The sequence below is a fragment of the Calypte anna genome, chromosome 10 (genome assembly GCF_003957555.1).
Source record: "Calypte anna isolate BGI_N300 chromosome 10, bCalAnn1_v1.p, whole genome shotgun sequence".
Lineage (NCBI taxonomy): Eukaryota > Metazoa > Chordata > Aves > Apodiformes > Trochilidae > Calypte > Calypte anna.
Genome location: NC_044256.1, coordinates 11,531,505 through 11,554,039, shown reverse-complemented (window position 1 = coordinate 11,554,039; position 22,535 = coordinate 11,531,505). Strand labels below are relative to the sequence as shown.

General features: G+C 37.8%; 1 protein-coding gene across 5 annotated transcripts; it reads left to right on the top strand.

The window, feature by feature from the left end:
• The first annotated feature begins 1,041 nt into the window (after nucleotides 1–1,041).
• Nucleotides 1,042–21,942, top strand: USP8 (ubiquitin specific peptidase 8). Of its 5 annotated transcripts, none has more exons than XM_030456803.1 (21): nucleotides 1,042–1,192; nucleotides 2,351–2,450; nucleotides 5,756–5,926; nucleotides 6,354–6,498; nucleotides 6,965–7,050; nucleotides 9,619–9,760; nucleotides 10,312–10,369; nucleotides 11,108–11,255; nucleotides 11,502–11,664; nucleotides 12,771–12,912; nucleotides 13,111–13,331; nucleotides 14,397–14,990; nucleotides 16,149–16,238; nucleotides 16,835–16,915; nucleotides 17,327–17,589; nucleotides 18,129–18,341; nucleotides 18,852–19,062; nucleotides 19,397–19,633; nucleotides 20,150–20,292; nucleotides 20,649–20,781; nucleotides 20,998–21,942. In XM_030456803.1, exons 3-21 carry the CDS (start codon nucleotides 5,823–5,825, stop codon nucleotides 21,181–21,183), a joined length of 3,360 nt encoding a protein of 1,119 aa, XP_030312663.1. In that variant the 5' UTR covers nucleotides 1,042–1,192; nucleotides 2,351–2,450; nucleotides 5,756–5,822; the 3' UTR covers nucleotides 21,184–21,942. The 5 variants fall into 5 exon arrangements, with proteins under 5 accessions (XP_030312663.1, XP_030312666.1, XP_030312662.1 ...); XM_030456804.1 differs by lacking the exon at nucleotides 1,042–1,192 and adding an exon at nucleotides 1,779–2,257; XM_030456806.1 differs by lacking the exon at nucleotides 16,149–16,238 and having other exon boundaries at nucleotides 20,998–21,936.
• The last annotated feature ends 593 nt before the right edge of the window (nucleotides 21,943–22,535 follow it).

Genomic DNA, 22,535 nt, shown 5'->3' with positions numbered 1-22,535 from the left:
CTTAATATTATCCAGTTTAAAGTTCTTACAGTGTATCTACTCACTTAGGTATTAACCTCTCTGATTGCACAGTATAGAAGATAGAGTTGTACTAATTTCTCCCACAATACTTTACGTCTGACCACTTACATGCGCTGTAAATTAGAGGATATTGTTTGAGCCTTTCATGAACCAAATACCAACCAATATTACACTACCACTAAGTACTGATACAATTACACCTGGGCAATGAATCAGTATTTTGAATCCCTCACCTTGACACAGTTCGGGGACAGACTATGACTGTGGCAGGATAGAGCATCTTTTTGTTTGTGTAAGACCATGATGATGTGACATGCCTGACAGACTGACTAGAAACAGTCTCAGCATCACCCTTTCCCCTCTTTCTACCAGGGTTTTAAATCCCAGCATGTCTACACATACCTGCCATCCCTGAGGTATGCTTTGTAGTAAACCACAAGCTGCACAGAAAACACTGCCATCAACAAAACGAGATCTGAACTCAGTGTGCCCAGCAGACAATGCAGTTTAGGGAAAAAAAGAAGAAAAAAATTGTTTTCCTAAGGGAAGGAGTCTCGCCTTCCCACACCAGAGTTCACAGTGCAGCAGAAGGGGCAGTTTAACATCCCCTGCGAACACTGCATGGCCCTCAAAACCTGACACAGCTCTGAGCACAGAACGCCCAGAAACCAAACGAGGAGGAGGGGCGCCAGGCCCACAAGCAGGGCCGGGCCGAGCACAGCGGGGCGGCTGTCACGGGTGGATGGGTCCGTGGGTAACCCCACGTTCTCCGTGAGCCTTCTGCAGGGTTAACCCTGAGGAGCCAGCGCGGGTGGTGCTCACCTGAGCCTTTCCCTTCTCCTCCTTACACCACGCCTAGAACCTCCCCTGGCTCCGAGGTGGCTCCACGGAGAGCACGGGTCTCCGCCTGACCCTGCCCAGCCGCGCCCCAGAGGCTCCGCAGGATCGCGGCTTGGCGCCAGGCTCCCACCGCTGCCCGAGCCCTGCCCCGCAGCCCGGATAGGGCCGCGGAGAGTCCCCGCCCCCGCGGGGGAGCGGAGGCCTGGGAGGGAGGAACACCGTCGAGTTCCGCCTCAGTAGCAATGGCCGCGTAGCGTCTTCTCAGCAGCAGCAGCGCTCGGACATGGGCCTGCCCGGGGCCGGCAGGCTGAAGCAGCGAGACCCCGCGGCGGTGAGTACGGCGCCGATCCCACCGAGCTGGCCGGAGGCGCTGGCCGGGCCGCCGGGGGAGCGAGGCCTGCAGGGCAGACGGTCTCGCCCCACACCCTCCCCGGGCCGCGGTGGGAGGGGGCGCCCTTGGAGGGAGCCACAGGCCCGGCCTTGCCGTGCAAGGGGGAAGGCGGCCCTGCGAGGGCCTGCGGAGGGCGGGGGAAGTCGGACTGGACGGTGCTGGAGTAGATCGGGCCTGGCCCGGCGGGCAGCCCCGTGCCCCGGGACTGGCGGTGTGACCTTGGGCAGCCCGCAGTTCCCCCAGTCGCAGCCCGGCCGGGTTGAGGTGTGAACCCCCCCGGGGTTGAGCGAAGCTGCCCCGGAACCTGAGAAAGGCGGCAGGAAGGTGTTAGGGGATCCTCGCTTCCCAGAGTGCATCCCTCCGGCCGGAGCGGGCGAGGCGGAGAGCTGCGGTGTCATGGAGACTCCTACGGCACCGGCCCTGCCCGCCGCGGCGGGGTCTGGGGCCCGCACCCGGGCTCCCCAGGGTCTTTAACCGCCCAAGTATAAACTTGGAGGAGTTTTCAGCCTCTCTGTCACGTCCCGAGCTTCTTATGACCTACAGTGTTTGTGTACACTGCAGATTTTAGTTGATCTAAATAAGTGAAGCTATTTGTGTTCTTACTTACACGGAATAACTTTAAAACTTCCTGTATGAAATCCAGCTTTATAAATATAAGCAATTTAACTTGGTAGTGTCTTCCTCCCCCCCATCAGTATCCGTTAAACTGTTTGGGGATCGAGCTGTCAAGAAGGGATTTTCTCCCAGTGCTAAAGGAGTGGCTCCCCAGCCTGGCAGTGCAGGCAGCTTCAGCGGAGTGCCTGGACAGAGAGAGACAGACCCACAGTGTGTTGCTGCTCTGGTAACTGGTGGTACTAAGCAAAACTATAAAATTTGGAGTTCTCAGAGTGAGTATAATTGCTGTAAGAAGCCCCAGTGGTTATAATCAACCTATGCACATTAAGACCATGGCCTGTAGTGACAACAGTAACCAGAGCCTGACAGAAAACTAGAGGGCTCAGAGAGGTAAATATGCCAATTGTATAGTTCAGTCATGTTATAATACTGTATCTCTTGATTACTACTGATAATCTTGACAAAACCTACTCTTGTTCACAGAGTACCAATAGTAAAACTTAATTCCAAGAGAACATGAGGAACATAATGCTTGTGAGAAGCCCATTTCTTATTTGTTCAAATCACAGAGAAAGAAAAAAAAGTAGGTAAATTATTATTACATACCTGAATTGGTGATGCACAGTACTTAGCATGCCAATTTATTTCAGACTGTCAGTTCATGGTGCTTGCAATATAACTGCTTCAGTGTGTTGTCCTTGCTGTGGTCATGCCATTTAAAGCTTACTCACATCCTTAGTAAAACAGGCACTGTAATTAGATGTTGAAATACCTGTTACCAACAGGTATGTTTCCCTGTGAGTGTAAAACTATCCATTCTAAGTAATGCCTATTAACATGCAAGCATAACTCCCACTATATTTTTTGGGATATTGGCTTGGTATTATAGTTCCATAGTTAAAGTTCTGTATAGAAGAATGCATTAGAAACTGCAACTGAAACCTCATACTAATTTATGATTTATGCTATATCTAATTCTGTTAAACAGTTTGTTGGGAATTTTATTTTATTTTTTAGAAAATGTTATTCTTAATACAATCCATTCTTACTCATTTTACTGCACAATATTGTATGAACTATGGTGCTATGAGAGGTTAAAGAGTAATAGCTCACTCATTGGATACCATGGTTAGTAGTTCACGTTTTGAAGAAAGATATACACATTTCTTCAGATCAGGAAATAAAAGTTCAGTATTGAACTTGTCTGGCCATTTGAAGAACTGCTGTCATAAGTTACTAATCATGAAAATCCAATTTTTGTTCTGGACCAAAATTCAGGTTTGGCTTTTATCAACTAGTTTCTATAGATGAGGTTGATGAGGTTCCACAAGATCTGCTCATATCAAGGTGTGTCAGCAACAACTGAGAATTCAGTAGCATCTTTTCCCTTCTATTGAATGGTTCATCTTCCACATAATTTTGGTTTTGTTTTCTCACATGCACACAGATGCAGTAATATTATGTTCATGTCTTTTTTCAGACCACATAGTCAGTTACATTATTATGTCAGAACACAGCCAATTGCTGCCACTTAAGATTAAGAAAATGCAGGTTACATAACAGAGCAAACACTGAAGATATATTTGGAAAGGACTTAGCTTCAAAGAAAAAGTCTATTTACAGTTCCAAGGGGGAGGAAAAAAAGCCAGGTAAAGACATGCTCTAAAGGTAGTAAGATCTTAGGATTGCTTGTCTAATCCTAAGAGTGAAGGCTTTCTTTGTAATTCTGTGAGGCTGTAAAAAGTATGTCTTTGTTTCAGGAAAAAAAAAAGATTTTAGACTGTAAAGGTCCTTTACAGGGCAGTGATGTGTGTGGCAGTTCATCAACCCCTTATTTTCAGCACATAAATGCCTCCCTGAAAATTTAAGTAATTAAATTTTGATAAAGGTAAAATAATGTATTAAGATGAGTGGGTTATGGGATATATTATTGCTTTTTGTACATTAAGATGAGTATTTGATGACTTTATTATTTACCTCCTAGAACTATCTGTAAATCAGTCTCCTAAGAAAGAATTTTTGACAAGTTTATCAACTTCTGAAAGTTCTATGTAATTGGAAAATTAGCAAGTGCAGCATCTGTGTTTAAGCAGTGAGTTATCTGGCTGAATACTGTTTAGTCTGACCTTGGCATGCCAGAGCTTAAACCAAAGAATCATAATTAGACGCTTGTTTTACCATATTATTGCAGTTATTTCCAACATGAACTTACCAAGGGTTTGGGTTAACTCAGTATCTTTATTTGATAACTAGTTCCTACACCAAAACCAGTCAACCTAGTGATAGATGAAATGATACTTCAAAGAATAACAGCTATGAGCCACGTTCCCATTGTTCTTGGCTGCACACCCTGACTGCTCTCCTTGCACAGGCTCCGTAGCCTCTCCGCCTGTTCAGCAAGCTGAACTGGCTCAGTAAGAAGTTGGACAAGTACCAGACCAACATGAGAAAGAGGGAGGAAAATCGGGACCACATCATTTGGTGGCAGTTACAGGTAGATTAATTTGGGTGAATCTTCTTTCTGAGGGCAATAGCTGATGGGTTTTTTTGATCACACTTGTGGTGCTGATTGTCACATTGAGGGTGGAAAGGAAATGCCCTGCCTTCATCATGTCAAAGGCCATGTGGGTTTTCACTAGGAAATAATTTACTAGTTGGGATCATTTGAGCATCTTTCTTCTAACTGGTTCCCTTAATTTCTTCAGTATCACTGGAACCTTAATGTCTCACCACTTGAAAGGAGCCCAGTTCCTCAGTTCCCTGCCACCCCCAAGGGCTAAAACAGCTTACTGTGTATGAAGAATCAAAGATCTTTAGTTAGACTGTATCACACTTAATGGACTGCTCTATGCAGAATGTTAGATGAGATGATGTAATAATCCCTTCTGGCCAAACTCTGCTTAACTATTTCATGGCTAACTGGAGAGAAATCCAAATGAAAGCAGAAACACAAAGACATCTTGGAGTTTTAAAACCTATAGTATGTGCAAGAAATTTCAAGTCAACTTGAACAGTAGCAACCTTCCTTTTCTCAGCTTGTCTCTTACCAAGATACTAGAAGTTGTATTGCCATGGGTGTAGTGTGAATTTGCAGAGCTTTGTGCTAAGGTAGTGACAAAATAATTATCCATTACTAATATGAGAGTACTGAGAAGTCATCTAACTTTTAATAATACACTTACTGGTGTGAAGAGTTGAATGTGTTTGCTGGTTACGATGATTTTGAACACTCTTAACTCAGAAATTTTCTTATTTTCCTAATCTTCTATTAGCAACATATTACTAACATTCTTGATGAACTACCTGGAGTGGTTTCAAGTAATTCTATCACTTTGGGATAATTTCTATTGTGAACTTTTCAGCCACTCTGTTTGCTCAGTAATACTTAAAACTGATAAGAGGAACTTTATGGATGACAAACATTTAAATAGTTTAAGTGTCTACATTGTTATTCTTCCTTGCAGCAAAGAAGTTCTTTGGCTTCTGGAAAAACTTTTTTCCTTTTATGCTTGTGTTACAAATAATGGCCCAGAAAAACCAACAGATTTTTTCTTTTTGTCTTAAATATGTATCCTTCTATGTTAATAATTCTGTTTTAACGCTAGTAATATAGATTAATATCAAACACATAGATGTATTGATAAGTACTGATGCTTTAGTATTATAACAACATTTCCCCAGTCTGTAGCAGACCAGATCAGATACTAGGGCTCAAATTCATTACCTACAATTAAATTACAGTAGAATCTTTCATAATATGATCTTTTAACTGTTTAAGTTCCAGACTGTCTTATATTGGTGAGGTGAGATAACCTCATACCAGTAACTATAGCTGTATTAAAAGTCAATGGGATGTAACTGGACTCTCCTTACCTTTCCCTCCCCCAGAAAAATATTGATAGAGACTTATAAGAAGCTGCACCACCCTAGGAGGGACATAAGTAACAACATTAACATGCCTGCTGTGGCGTCTGTACCAAAGGAGCTGTATCTCTCTACTTCATTGCAAGATCTCAACACAATGGTAGAAATAAAACCTGATAAGTCAAGTACAAAGAGGTAAATGTATTTTAATTGATTTTGGATTAATATTTAAAGTATTAGTGCTACTCTTCAGAGCAGCTTCCACGACAACTGTGTTGTGGATTTAATTTTATCTTACTATGGATTAAATTTTCCTCAAAAAATGTTATTTTTAGGAGTGAGAAATTTCTTGCTAAGTACTTCTTTCCATATCTCATTATGTTATTTAATTATGAAAGATTTCAAAAAAGGCTAGTAGACAAACTAACAAAGTGAAACATTATTTGGCAATTTATTACCAATTATGGTAATTCATATTTCACAAAAGCCTTATATTAAGATGGTAAAATCAAACATAATATACGGGCAGAGGCTTTGAGCACTTATAATGTCATCTTGTAATGAAAAAGTGTTTTGGGAAAAGTCAACAATCACGTGTTTCATTCCTCTTCTTTGATTTCAGTTATGTGCATACTGCTCTTAAGCTTTTCAAGGCAGCAGAGGAAAGCAGACTGGACCAAGATGAAGAAAAAGCTTATATCCTATATATGAAATATGTGGCTGTTTATAAATTTATTAAAAAGAGGCCTGATTTTAAGCAGCAACAGGTATAAAAGCTTTCTGACTGTCTTCTGCATTTGTAGAAGTATTGGAAGTGCAGAGAATTACACTAATGCACATTCAAGAGTATTAAGTAAACTGTATCAACTTGTGATGGTATTTTTCCTTCCTATTTTTGATAAATCTATTGTTAATTGCTTTTATTATTTGCTTTTAATACATAAGGTATAAGAATTGTTAGATCTGTGAATACTTCTTTGGAGAAAGGTGTTGCTGTCATCTTTCCTATTCAAACTTTGTAGAAACTTGCCTAGCCCTCGTTTATTAGTGCTATAGAACGTATTTACTTACAAACTTATGTTTGAGGGGAAAATATTTTGATTCATAAGAGTTTCCTGTTTTGGCATATCATTATGATACCAACTCTCCATACATTAGTGGTTCTTGATGTGCATGGCAGAAGGCATTATTAAGCTGTACTATTAATACCTGGGGTGATGCTTGTAATTTTAGGATTATTTTCATTCAATTCTTGGACCTACAAATTTAAAAAAAGCTGTTGAAGAAGCTGAAAGACTCTCAGACAGCCTTAAACTGAGGTATGTGAATACAGTTAATAGATGAGAGATACCTGAAGCCTGTGCATGTGCAATTGCAGGTTTTCTTGCTATTTAAAAGTAAGGGATTCCACTTGAGTCAACCTTAGATAACCAAACTCCTGTGAGCTTAAACTGTTTATCCACAGAAGTCTGTTAGTGGAGATAATTTTCATCATCACATATACCACTAACTTAACCACTGTATGCATTGTCTTTTAGTTCTTGGTAACTATGATTTCTTGATATTGTCTCCTGTTTTTGTTTAATGAGTACTAAAAAACAACATAAGATATTAACTGTGCATATATACTAGAGATGATCAAGAGCTATTTCCTCCTTACTCTTTATATCATGAAGTAATCTGAATCCAAATATACTAATTAATGTTCTTGACATCCATTAAGGAGTTCTCCTACTGTGAATTTTGTTTACACTAACAAAGCACACTTCTGATTCTCTAGGTAGCTGCTACATCTTTTCTCTACTGCTGTTGCATGCAGACATGTATATGGAAATAGAGTTTTGCCAGTGTGTAACTGTGCTAATGCTAACAGGCTGTTGGGTAGCTCATTTACAACTGTTTTGTGTCTCTGTGCCATAAGCCACAAAATGGAGTTGTTAAAAAGTTGTCAGGTAGAACATACCTGTAGGTGATTCTTAAGGCAGTATGTCTTGCATCCAGCCTTATCTGCTTCTCTCATCCTCAGCAACTACATTTCTCTCCCTGCCTTTTTACTCTCTCCCTTCAGCTCAGCACATTTCCCTTCCCACACAGCCCACCTCAGGAATTATTGTGGAAGCATATTCTGTGCCCTCTGAAGTGCTTAATCCAGAAAGTTAGTTTAGGTCAATAAGGAAATAGGAGTGTACTTCCACATATATGGAAGAAAGACTTTAATGATACTATGAACAAAATAATCTTTAGGTTTTCCTTGCTTTTTAATTAAGAGTCTTAAAATCCAGCAAAGCTAGAAATTCACTGTAAGAGTAAGTACTAACAGAAATAAAGAAACCCAAAATTATTTAAGAGATTTATTGTTTAATAACTTGTGATAGGAACTGAGTTTTGAAAGTTGACACATTAACTTTCAGCTACTCTGGGCAAAATGTATATGTATTTGAAGTTAATACACATGAAACTTGACTCCTGCGTAACCACAGAAGTGGTTTCAGGAAAATTATTTGTATAATTTCTTCTCCAGGCAGTAGGCCAGCAAATAGTTCAAATGTTAATTGTTAACTAAAAGTGGAGCTGCTGAAATATCATTTGTATTGGTGAGTATCTGCATGAATGACCTAATATGTGCTTCAGAAGCCTATCAATGGGTAAATGGGAAATTGGTAGGTAAATATTCTGTATTGATCAAATTAAATTAAAATCTGAAGCATGCCTTAGTGCTGTTAACTCCAAATGAAAACAAAATGCTCTATTCTAATTTATTTATTATCTAATTTATGATGCTCTTTCCAAATCAAGAAGCCAGTATAAAAGCCAGTTTATAAGGAGCCTCCTGCCTATTAGTAGAGTAGACTTTGAGGAAGAATTTTATTTAATGATCTAGTTTATTAATACAGTGCTCTTGATATGAAATATAGCTGGATTGTTGTCATTGTAATCATGATTAGGCAACACCTGATTAAAATGAGCAATTATTAATACAGTTCAGTGTTCATGTTTCACTGGTCAGTTCAGTCAAAGTTGCTAATTCAAAACTATCTTTCTTGGTCTATGGATCCCTAGTAACCCTTAAGCATCTCTTATATTTAATATAATGCTGTTTAACAGTGGTGTGACTAAACAAACCTACAGCTGTAGTTTGGCAGTCACCTGTTTACAATACTGTGATCATCCTTAAAATGGCAAAAGGCTGTGAGATTTAATATTAAAGTCTAAGGCTTTATGGAATGGGCAGCTGTGCACAAGAGCTGGGTACACCAAAACTCTGGCAGTTTGTGTGGTTATTGCATTGACTTCGCTGTAGCCCCAGTGTTTGCAGCAAACAGCAGGGACACATGTGAGGACATAACAGTATTATTAAATTTGTGTACATCCTGAAGGTGATGCCTACCATATAGGTAGTTCTGATCCAGCTTCTCAGAAAAAGGAAATTTAGATAGCTGAACTAACTTCTAACATTGTTAGCTCTGTTGCAAAACTAAATATTATACATGGAATGATTTGTTACAATACACTGATGTTTACCTAAGTCACCAACGCTTAGCTCCTTTCTCTACAAAATGAAAAACCTATTACACTTAGTTACACCATAGCTAAATGTGACCTCAGGTTCAGAACAAAACTGGTTACCCTTAAGAGCAGTGGCTATGAAATAAGACCCAAAACAGGATTTCAGAGGACCAGCTCAAGAGTGGTAGAAACAGTATCATGCCATCATGGAGGAAAATGGGATTTTTAGAAATACAAACATTGACAACACTTTAACTTTCTTTTTAAACTTTAAATACTCCCCACTTCCATCCCAAGACTTGATGCTTCTGATGTTAATTATCCAGGGCTAGCCAATACCAGAATACTAAAAAAAGGAACTTTTGTTTTCTTTGTAATAGATATGAGGAAGCTGAAGTTCGGAAACAGCTTGAAGAGAGAGACAGACAAGAACTGCAGAAAAAGCAAGAACCAAAAGATGATGGAAAGAGTGCAGCCAAAAACTCAGAAATCTCTGTGGATTCCAAAGGAAAAAGCCAAAGGGTAAGTGAAGATGTTTACATACATTCTAATTCATTCTAAATGTATAGTTTTAATTTAGCACTAGGTCTCTACTAGTAGGTATTTCCAGTTCAGAATCCTAGGTTATTAAGATTAGCTTACACTCTCTCTGATCTTTCTTTGACATTTCTTTGAAAGATACTGAGTCCTACCAACATCCAAGACTTAGATGACATAAGAGTAGTTTTTTATGGATAACATCTTATCTGTAGGAAAGAGCTGACTTTTCAGCAATAATGGGGAAAGAAACAAATTTCTCAGCAAACACTTCATTAATTTTGTCTATAGTGGCTCTGTCCCAGGTTGTTTTGCCTTTTTAATTGGTGTCTGCCTAGGTAGGGCAGCAACCTTGGTATCTTCTACATTTCTCAACACATCTTTAAAAGAAAACATCTTCGTTGTTCTAGGTTTATTCCTCTGGCTTCCAGTCTGAGCAGTTTCCTTCAAGCTCTGTGAGAGTCACTGTCCATCAGCCATCTTGGTTTTGAGCATTAGATCTTAAACTAACATTTTTTCTTTTCCTTACAACACAGATTAATGGTGAAAGGAAGCAATCGCTGGAAAAAAAGGATCAGTCTGACAGTCTGAGTGGTAAGAGATGCAAAATTCACAGATGTGAAAAATATCTCCATATACCCATGCACCTATCACTTAAGTAGTTGCCATTTTAAAGGAGTTACTTCACATTGAGAGTATTTTGATAGAATTCCAGTATCCTTCATTTCAGTAGTAATTTCATTAATTCCATTTTAGTAATGAATTAAGCTCTGTATGGTACCCTTCATTGCTTCTCCTCATCTTAGAAAGCTGCATTTATTTTTTTTTAATAGCTGAACTAGCCCTAGAGTGGTAAAGGTATAAAGAAAATTTTCTTCTCAACTGATAAGCAGATATCTAGACAGGACTGAAATGTGCCAGCTTTCTCAGTTAAATAAGAATTTCTTCCTTTCCCCTCCCAACCTTCTTGGTTTTGTTCCTGTAATAAATATATGAGAATGTTCTCTACAGTTTTTTATTGAAGAGAAACATCTTCAGCATATAGTTTAAAAATGCTTGCCTGTATAGCTTGATTTAAATGAGATCACAAAAAGTTAAAGTAGTTTATCACTGCAGTGTTCAGTGGTGTCTAATTGAGCAGATCAGGTGCTAATTACTATAGCAGGGGGAGCAAAAGGGCCAATATGCTTATCCTACAGTGTCTCACCTCCATGACTTTGTGAGACTTCTCTGTTGTATTTCCTGTTTGCAGTCTTGTGACAGTCAGATATGATTATACCTATCATCATTTATAATGTAGCATTTTGGGATCTAATATTTTCTGTATTTAAGGAGCAGTCACACCTGAGAAACTGCTTGCAATGATGTCAGATAAAAATATTGAACTGATTATAATGGATGCTCGAAAACTGAAGGATTATCAGGAATCCTGTATTCCAAGAAGATCCATCAGTGTCCCAGAAGAAGCTATTAGTCCTGGGTATGAAAAAATGTTAGATGATAGTGAAATGTTTAATTTTAGAAATTTATAAATTGACTGAAAAAATATATGCTTTTTAAGTTGCACACTTTGTTACGTATCAGTGGGTTAGAGGGACCTGTTCTGTTCTTGCATGTACTGACTTCAAGCCAGAGCATGTTTGTTTTATCCAAGCACATAAACATATATGGATTATATGAACAAAATGTTACCTGTAGTCTTTAAACGCATGTCAATACATTTCAGAGTTACTGCTAATTGGATTGAAGCCAGACTCCCAGAGGATTCTAAAGATCCATGGAAGAGGAGAGGACACTTCGATTACGTTATACTGCTAGATTGGTTTAGTTCTGCTGAAGATTTAAGGCTAGGAACAACTCTTCAGAGCCTGAAAGATGCACTTTTTAAGGTTGGGAAGTTTAACATTTTATATTCATCCCAATAAATAAAAAAAACCTTAAAGCACCTAAAATACAAAGTGTATGGAAGACTTGATGTCACTTTAGGGAAACATTTTGGTTCACAGACTGCTTATATTGATAGCAGAAGTGTAGTCTGAAGTTTCACATTCCAGTAGTGCTCTACTACAGTAATTTTTTAAATAGATGCAGTGTAATTTTTTGAATAGATAAATAGCAGAATTATTCAACTCACCTCCTCAACAACTATCTCATAAACTTAGAGTTGTTAGCTGACACTGTTATTTGGGAAACTACTTAGTACTGTTTGCCAGAAACAGTTACCCTCTTTCCCTGTATTCCCTTATTTATGGGAAGTGGCTGGCCACAGGCAGGCTAAAGAAGGCCACTTTCTTTGCAGTCCTATCAGCCAGGCACTTTATAGAACCAGGGAGTTGTTGAAGGACAGTCAAGAAGTATCTTGAGCATAATTAGCTTTTGTTCATTATTGAAAATAACTTTTTAAGAAACATGATTTTACATTTGAGCCTCATCAGTGCAAGGAGTTATATTAAGCAGATGCTCAGTATTTTCAGGCCAGGACCCTACTCTTTATATAGGTGGCTTTTGTGAGAGACTGCACATCTTTCTGTCACAGAATAATCTGTGAATCTGTGCCCTGTTCATATTCCAATACTGAGGACCTCAGGAGAGGCCATTCTGGAGCCTGAATTCTCAAGGTTTTTTCAGAAAGTTAACATTATGCTTTCTAAAGCTGATGCCCCAAATCACACAGCAAACTTATCTGATAAGAAAATGAAGCAAACATCTATCATTCTTTTCTTCATGGGGGATTGTTACCTGAAGTAGTATAAGTGGTTCTTTCTGTACTGGAAGTACTCATATCCTGTTGTACGTAGAACCAGAAACTGTGTTCTCCAAACAGAAAGAGGGTCTCTGTCCCACAAAGGGTTTTTGTATCCTCTTTAGTTCTTATTTTAAAACCTCAAAAATAACCTGTCTCTTAATGCAGTATTTAGAAACAGAGATTTCAACATTGTTAAAATGTAAAAATTTTCTATTTTTTAATATTTTAATTTCAACCTTTTTTTCTCAGTGGGAAAGCAAAACAATACTGCGGAACGAACCTTTAATTCTAGAAGGAGGATATGAAAACTGGCTCCTCTGTTTTCCCCAGTACACAACAAATGCTAAAGTAACTCCACCCAGGCATAGGAGTGAAGCAGTGACTGTTTCTTGTAAGTATAAAGGATGACCTCCCTTTCCCTTCCAAGTGCTTAATGTTACTGGATAGATTTTTAAGTTATGCAAGTATGTTTGGGATAGCCTTGTTCTGCCTAAATCCAAAATTTAGGGTGGAATATGGGGTTATTTTGCTTTTGTGGGCTTTCATATTAAGAGCTCTCTCATGCTTCCTCCTCTTCCCCCTTCTAAAGTGGATTTTACATATCCATCCCTGGAAGAGCCAGCTCCTGTTCCACCCGTTGTTGCTGTGAAGCCATCTCCATTAGAAGTGACTGAAAATGAAGAAATGGGAGATAAATTGGAAGAGAGACTAAAATCACTTAACAGACCAAATGTACAGGGGGCTGCTGTTCCAAAATCTGACACTTCATTTCTAGTTAACCCAGCACCAACTAAAAGAAGTATACCTGAGGTAAGCTGTGTTTCTCTTTTCCAGAGCTAATATATAGTTAATCTGCTAGAAACCCATCACGTGCAGAAGCCTAAATACACAAAGAAACAAACTCAATATCCATATGTAAGTGCAGTGATAGAGACTGTCGTTGGTCTGTGAGACCATGGTAACTAATCTACAGAACTTTATGAAACTGAAGATAATTAATATAAATATTTTTATATAAGCACCAGAGAAATTGAAGGTCAGTGATGATTAATTCAGAAAGTTGGGAAGCCAAGTTTTCTACTCAAAAGATACAAATGATGAAGTACAGGTAGGTTAGGCCATGGCTTACCTTGTGTGTTCTAGAGGTGTGCTTTCCAGAGATCATCTTTTCCTTCAAATAACGTGGGGGGTTTTTTGCCACTGCTGGCTCTTCAACGAAAGTATAGGGATTTGTTTCTTTCTTTTATGGATAAAACTTTCTAAAGACACCTTTGTAGTGTCCTTGCACTAAAATAATGTTTTCCTTAGGAAACAAAGCTAAAGTCACTCTTCACTTTCACCCTTCTAGATACTGCCTTTAGCACAGATTTCATCTACAAAACCCTAGATCTTATTACTGCTCCTCCATGAACTAGACTGGCTTTTATTTCTTCTGAAGTTCTACTTCAGTATTAAAAGCTACTTGCTCCCCTGGGCCTGAGCATAAGACATTCTTAAATGCCTGTTCCCATCAACCAGATCTGCCTTAATCACATGCACTGTCACATGATTGAAAGAGCCAAGCCCAGATTTGTCTGCCTGATTGCCCTAAAATACTCACCTTTGAAAGCTTGAAAATAAAGAGCTGTAGTAATCAGTACTTAATGCTGCCCTCATGGCTCTGTTGGTTCTTATCTCACATCTCTAAGTGAACACCTGATTTTACTAACAAGCAATTTGAATTACCAGACTTAATGAATTTGAAAGTTCACTGTCTCTCTGGCAGAAGGCAGCTTCACATCACCCTTACTCTCTTTTAAATCTCACTTAGAAGAAGGGGAGCTAACAGAGCAGTAATAGCTGTAGTGAATTGTTGTTCTTTCCTTTGTGTTGCAGGTTGATCGTTCTAAAAAACCTTCACTAAAAATCTCTGATGATCACAGACCAAAATCTGAAGGTACAGTCAGTGACAGTCAGCCTGTAGAAAATGGACGCATAATTCCAGACAGGTCCACAAAGCCATTACGTGACACAAAGAGCTTTCTAACAGAAGAAGAAAAAAGTCAGATACATGCAGAAACTGCTGCTCTGTTAGAGAAAAACAGACGTGAAAAAGAACTTCGGGAGAGGCAACAAGAAGAAGAGAAAGAGAGACTCAAACGAGAAAAAGAAGAACAGGAACAAAAAGCAAAAGAACAGAAAGAAAAGGAACAGAAAGAAAAGCTACAGCAAACCAAAGAGGACAGAGAGCAGAAGGAAAGGGATGAGCAAATAAAAAGAGAACAAGAGGAAAAGGAACAAGAAAGAGCACGTAAAGAAGCAATAGAAGCAAAAAAGCAAAAGAAAAATGAACTAGAAAGCGTTGGTGCAAAAAGGATTGAGATTGACAAAGTATCTGTGGAAGACAGAGAAAAGGGAATCCAAACACCAGAAACGCAGAGATGTGGACTGACTGATGCATCACAGACCTTTATGACTGTTTCAAGCAAGGTTAGTGAAAATCATCACCACAGATGGAGTAATTACTCAGGATGATTTGTGAGTTCACACTCTAGTATCAATCTGGAAATTTTAAATGTATAATTGGATTTTTATTTTTAACACAAATAGATTTACTTTTTTTTTTTTATAAGACAACCTCAGTTCTTGCTTGTAGGTGAGTAGCATGGATTTCACATGGTAAAACTTCCCACTGACATGGAGCTAGAAGGGATGGTTCATAGGCTCTAATCCTGTTTTAAAAATTGAGGCATGGTAGCATTCTATCTCTTGCAGCAGCCCAGTACTCTATATTATACTGCTCAGGATAGAATTATATTACCATAACAAACTCTGTAGTGCCCCCACCTGCATAAATGCTAATATTACAGGATTTTTTTAAAGTGGAATAGGAAACAAAGCAATACTCCAATCTGGTATTTTTGCTGAGAACACTTCCAACTCTTTTTGTGGCATCACAGTTCCTTCTTTCTTCAGATTCTTAAAAAAAAAATCATGAAAAAGGAGTCATTTGTCAAGCTGGGTTAATAACAGAACAGATATCCTTAAAACTACTTCTCAAGAACATGCATTCAGATATTTTTCCCTCCCTTTACAACTGCAGTTGTTACTTGACCAGACTTTGATGCCTGTATAATGCAGATGCACAGGGAAGCCAGAGTAAATCTTCCTGGACAACCTTAGCAGAGTCATTCTTGAACTTTTGACTATCAGCAACTTCATTTAGTCCCAGAATGACTGCACAAAATAAATTGTTGACTTCACAGTATGCCTTTAATCATGGATAGGCTTTGTCACAGTGAGAAGAGGGAAAATGTCTTCCATTACCAACCCACAGCTTTACTGGGGTAGAGTAGTGTAGGTGGAATTTCTGCACTTTATTTCTTGAGCTTTTGAAACTACACAGCAGACTGACTTACATATTACAATACTCAGCTGCAAAGGCTGTTCCAGTGAATTGTCTGTACTGTAGCCTGTGATGAATAAATACAATGTTTAGATAAATGCTCCAACCACTTATTTGTGGCATGTGCATTAACCACCCAGAAAAGAAAATCCAACTCTGATTTTTTCCTTTTTTGCTTTATCAGCTTTCTTTACTAACACTGCAGATGAAAATTGAAAGCCTTCTCTCAAAATGTTTTACAGCACACTGGGGTTAAAGGACAACCAGACAGTGGAGCTCAAATGCCAGGACCCCTTAGAGAGGATTCTGAACAAGATACTGAAAGACTTAAAGTAAATACCATGTGTTGTATGTAGCTAAAAACCAATTAAGTGCAGATGCTTTATAATTATATTAAATTCCACCCATTTCAGTTTTTGAAGTCATCATCTTAAGGAAATATGCCATGTGTACAGCTGTTTATTTGCTTTTTTCATTTGTCATAGTCAACTGGAAAAATATTTTAATCTTTCAGTAGAAATCTCCATGTGTCTCTGATGGCATTAACCAGCATTCCACACTTGTTCTTCATCTCACAAATACTCTTTCACATACTGCTTTGAAAGGGCAAAAAGGTCATTTTATGTGTTTTAAAAGAAGCAGATAATTAAGTAGCTTCTTCAGGAGAGAAATTGAGAAATCCAGACTTTTGTAAAACACTGCATTGTTCTTTTTTTTCTGGAGCATGTCAACAATTGGGTTTTGTTTAGATTGAGTGATACAAAATAGTAATACTATATTACTGTAACAACAAATTAAATTATATTTCCAGCTATAATTTAGCTCTTCTTACTGAACTGTTTTGAATTAAATCATGTTAACTGTCACAGGCACCTTGCTGCTCTGCATAAGTAACTCTACATGCCTTACCTTTCCATTTATTTATTAGTCTCAGCGAGAGCCATTAATAAGAGCACGAAGTGAAGAAATGGGAAGGATAATACCAGGATTGCCTGCAGGCTGGGCAAAGGTAACTTTCTATTCTGATGTTATAATCAAGTTGCCTTCTGCAGTTTTGTGATGCATTTCAACTGTGTCTTACTTCTAAGTTAGATAAGTCTGTAATTTTTTTTTCTTTTAATATTTCCCCTCCAACTTCCACACAGTTATTTTCTGAATTTTAACATTATTTGCAATGAAATTAGTAGAGCTCATCTCATGTTTCTGGTACTAGGCAGTTGCTATTTAATATGCATTTTGGTGAAGATGGTACCTTCTAGTAAATTTAATCCATTAAATATTGAGGCCAGTCATGACTGTTAAATGTCTCAGTGTTTGAAAAAACACATGCACTGTTCTTACAGTAGTTTAAAAATAGGTAAATAAGTTAACAGTGGATTGTTCTTGTTTTTTTAAACAATTTGTGTTTTTTTTCCCCAAGTTTCTGGATCCAGTCACTGGAACCTTTCGTTACTATCACTCTCCAACAAATACTGTTCAGATGTATCCACCAGAAATAGCTCCTTCCTCCACTCCTCCATCAACCCCTCCAACTCACAAACCCAAGCCACAGGTGACCATTGAACGAGAAAGAGAATACTCCAAACTGAAGCGTTCCTACTCTTCCCCAGATATAACCCAAGCCATTCAGGAGGAAGAGAAGAAAAGAATTCCTGTAACTCCTGCAGTCAATCGTGACAATAAGTATGTGCAGTGAGATACTACAACTCATGCAATTGGATATGACTTTGTGTTTAACCAACTGAAATTCATTAATATTTTCTAAGTAGGCTTGAAAGGAGGCAGGAGTGATAGACATATTTCCTTGCTGAAAGTTCAATATGCAGTTATCTTTTGAGAATTAACCTAATTAACATTAATGTGAATGTCAGAGGTCACAGTGCAATTGAACAATGATTGCTTTTCAAGTGGTGGTACTTGTGTTAACATATTAAATGCCAGTCTTCTGACAGCTTGTGAAATGCAGAGTTCTCTGTTTTTAAAGTGGGTTAAATCAAGAACTAATTCTTAAAAAATACCCACCAGCCAGTGATGGAGCCTGTATTCAGCCTCATTACAGGCCAGGGTATACAGATTTCTCACTGTTGCATTGTCTGATTCTGCATACCTGAAATTATGGCATTTGGTGACATCCTGTGTTTGAGTGAGGGTGGTTCTGTTGGTTTATGTGCATGACCTTCTCAAGTCAAACTCCTAAAAAAAATTAAATTTCTTCCTTCCAGGCCAGTTTGTTACACTAAAGCAGAAATTTCAAGACTCTCTGCATCACAAATTCGTAATCTTAATCCTGTGTTTGGGGGATCAGGACCAGCTCTGACAGGACTTCGGAATCTAGGGAACACTTGCTATATGAATTCCATATTACAGTGTCTCTGCAATGCACCTCACCTGGCTGATTATTTTAACAGAAACTTATATCAGGATGATATTAACAGGTAACCATCTGTTCTTATTCTCATCCTTAAACTTTTGGTTGAAAGAAAAAAAATCATGACTGTTAAAATAAAATTATAACTTGGCATTTAGGGTGGGTTGGTTTTCTTCTGTAGAAGACCTGATAACTTCTACATGTCTTGAGAGTTTCAGAATCAATGTGTGAAAAAATATGTGACAAATCTGTGACAGTAAATTTTAAACTTAAATTGTTCTGAACTCATTCATACACACAGGTGTACTGGTGTGTCCTAAAACCTAACAGAATATTTAAATAGCAGTTTACAAACAAGCTGGCAGCAGCTATACCTTCCATCAGCCCAATCTTGAATATGGAATCAACTTACAGTGATAAAGTAGACAAAAATTTTAACACAGTCTCAAAGCCAGATTTTCTTGGTCTAAAGAAGCTATTTAGAAATTAGGGTAATGTCATTAATTTTTTTTTTAACTAAAAAAAATTATTTGGGTGGCTGATTTTTAATATTTTTTTTCTCTGTTTAATTGTATAGGTCAAATTTCCTGGGGCATAAAGGTGAAGTTGCTGAAGAGTTTGGTGTAATAATGAAAGCTTTATGGACAGGACAGTATAAATATATTAGTCCAAAAGACTTCAAAATTACAATTGGAAAGATTAATGACCAATTTGCAGGATATAGCCAACAGGACTCCCAAGAACTGCTTCTCTTTCTAATGGATGGCTTGCATGAAGATCTAAATAAAGTAAGCAAAACATTTGTAATGAATTATATACCTGTCAGATGATGAAGAGAAGTAAATTTTTAAAAGACCCTCTTATTTCATAAGAAAATTGTGTTACTGGAACCTTGTATAGAAGGAAATTCCTAGTATTCAGATTTAAAGTAGGAACTTATTTTGAAACAGTGTAAGATAGGGAAGGAAGTAATGGAAGAAGCCTAACTAGAGAAGAAAAAGATGGCTACACTGACACGTTTAAATATTGCAAATATTCAGTAGTATGCTTGCCTATAGATGAGATTTTCTGTTTTTATATATGTTAATATACAGCTGTGGTATTAAAACTTATGTTTTCCAGGCTGACAACAGGAAAAGATACAAGGAAGAAAACAATGATCATCTTGATGACTTCAGAGCAGCAGAACTAGCCTGGCACAAACACAAACAGCTCAATGAATCCATAATTGTGGCACTCTTCCAAGGCCAGTTCAAATCCACAGTGCAGTGTCTGACATGTCACAAGAAGTCCCGGACCTTTGAGGCTTTCATGTATTTGTCATTACCACTTGCATCCAACAGTAAATGCACACTGCAGGTATGCTGCCAAGAGAGGGAATCAGTTCTTGAAGTCAACACATCTGTGTCTTCTGTGCAGCTCTTGTTGAAGTCAATATCAATTGTAGTGAATAGTCAATATTCCATCATAATTTACACTAACCTGAAACATGAGCAGATCTTAAGTCTTCATTATTTAAAATCTTTTAAGATTTCGAAAGAAAAAGATCATTCCTTAAAACATTCCAAATACAGTCAGGTGGGAAATACTGAAGCTGCAGTGGCAGAAAAGACACTGTATTCATTTTGTAGGTCATAGTATAAATTTTATGGTTTTAAACAAAATATTGTAGTTAAAATTTTCAGACTTGCAGCTAATGAATATATCCAGTCAAATTTACTTTCACACGTGAATTTGACTCACTTTTCCTCATTTCTGTGATACAGAGCATGCAGATAACTGACGCAGGTTAACAACCAAAATAGGACCCAAACATTTTTGCTATACTTCTATAAACACCTGCCCTTCACAATCTGTGTTTGGTTTTTGTTTTAGGAATGCCTTAGATTGTTCTCCAAAGAGGAAAAGCTCACTGATAATAATAGATTTTACTGTAGTCATTGCAAAACTCGAAGGGATTCCTTGAAAAAAATTGAAATTTGGAAATTACCACCTGTTCTTCTTGTGCACTTGAAACGGTAAGAGAAACAGTGACCAGTAAAAATTACTTAGGCTGAAGTGACCAGGCTTTGATGGAGGTTGATGGTTGCACTACAATAGCTAACCAGTTTTAATTAAAGTTTTTGATGTATTTCCACTTGTAATGTTGCAAGAATTTTATGTTCATCTGATGGCTGTTCTTTTAGACTGTAGTTCACAGAACATTTTTACAAGTAATCTCTTTTCATTTGGGCTAAGAAACACATAAAGAGATGGGGGCCTAATGCCTTAGTTGGGATCATGTCCTGGTTAAAAAAAAAAAAACGACCATGCTTCATTATTGAACAGCTTGTGAACAACCTGTAAATCTTAATTATGCTTTTTAATTCTCTAGATTTTCCTATGATGGAAGATGGAAGCAAAAGCTTCAAACTTCTGTAGATTTCCCATTGGAAACTCTTGACCTTTCACAATATGTTATTGGTCCAAAGAATAACTTGAAGAGATACAATCTGTTTTCAGTATCAGTAAGTAACTGTGCCACCTTTCAAAGTTCTCCTGTCTTTATGCCAAGATTTAGGCTAACTTGTGTGATTCATCTAGGTTTCCAGGCTGCCTATCTGAATGCAGTCTACAAAGAGTGATCCATATATTTAGTAAAAATCTCATGTTCTAACTTATTAGAACCAGGGAGAAACTGGCAGATTTTGATGCCATTAATTCTTTTCTTCTTGTGTTTACAGAATCATTATGGTGGGTTGGATGGAGGGCACTATACAGCCTACTGCAAAAATGCTTCAAAACAACGCTGGTTCAAGTTTGACGACCACGAAGTATCTGAGATCTCAGCATCATCTGTGAAATCCTCAGCTGCATACATTCTCTTTTACACTTCTTATGAACAGCGAGCAGTGGACATGGCCACATAAAGCACTGTGCATTAAGAAAATTGGTTTTCCTTGTATAAGAGCAAAGTAGGTATGAGGAGGCACAGAAATATGCAAACTGGTGCCAGTCCCAGGTATGGGGATGGGTGCAGCAGCTTTTCTGCAAAGCAGGCTCTTTCTGGTCAGTGCTAGTGCTCGAAAATCAGAAGACTGATTAATAATGCTTGTGGTACTACTGCCATCTGTGAAACCATTTAAAAAGCATACTTGCATTACTATTTATTTAAAAAACAACTATATTTTTAGTCTGCTCCAAAATTAAATTCTAGCTTAGTCATCTGAAGTCTATTAACAAGTAGTTTAAAATGTCTTAAAATCCCGAGGCATATCTTGACTTTTATTTTGTTCTTTCACTGTTATGGCCTTTTCACATTTCTAACCTTAAGCTTGATTCTACTGTGAATACTCTAGAATGATGTAAACAGTTAGGAATGTAAGTGTACATATTGATTGCATACTTGCACATCAGAACTATGTATATAATAAAATGTTGTCCTTTTTGTGAAAATCTCAAACTCAGAGGATTGCGTTTATTTGCCAGCTCTAAGTAATTGCAACACTACTTAATAAAAAGCAGAGCTGTAATTTTTTTTTGTTAGCTTTTGTCAATATTTGTGCATTTCAGAGTTATTCTAAACAAACAAGATTTTCCTTTTTAATTTTTTAATATAAATTTCCATGTACACATGCATTAAAAACCTTAATGAGGAAATGATTTAAAATATATCCTGGTAAATGTAAGTTTGGGTTTGGTGTTTTTATTCTCAACTAGTTGTGTAATTGCTCCAAGTCTAGTTACAGTCTGAAACATATTCATAAAGTTTAAAGGTTTTTCAGATGAAAAAATACTACTTATTGCAGAACTAATTAGCTTAGAAACTACTTTAGTTGCATGTTATTTATTTCCCTGCTCTGGAGTTGGGTTTTTCCCTCTCTGATTAGGCTGGCATTCAGAAATCTTAAAACCTACATTCTGAGCTTTTGTGTCTATATGTGTGTGTCTTTGTGATGGCATTAGGACCACAACTGTGCTTCCAGAAGCTGACAAGCTGCAATCAAATTTGCAGTGCTAGAGGTACAAAAATGACATTACTAAAATAATGCCTTTTTCTTTCTATTACATTAGTGGTCACTTCATCCTCTGCTCTCTTCTGAAACCTCTCATAGTTTGGTCTTAGTTTCACCTTAGTACCCTATGGCCAGTTTCTGAAAAGCATCTTAAAACAACAACATATACCTAATGAACAGAGAAAAGCAGGAATTTTCAGGTAAGTGCATATACACACTCAGTATTTATGTTCTTTTGAGGAATGCATGAGGTTTGTCACAGAAAA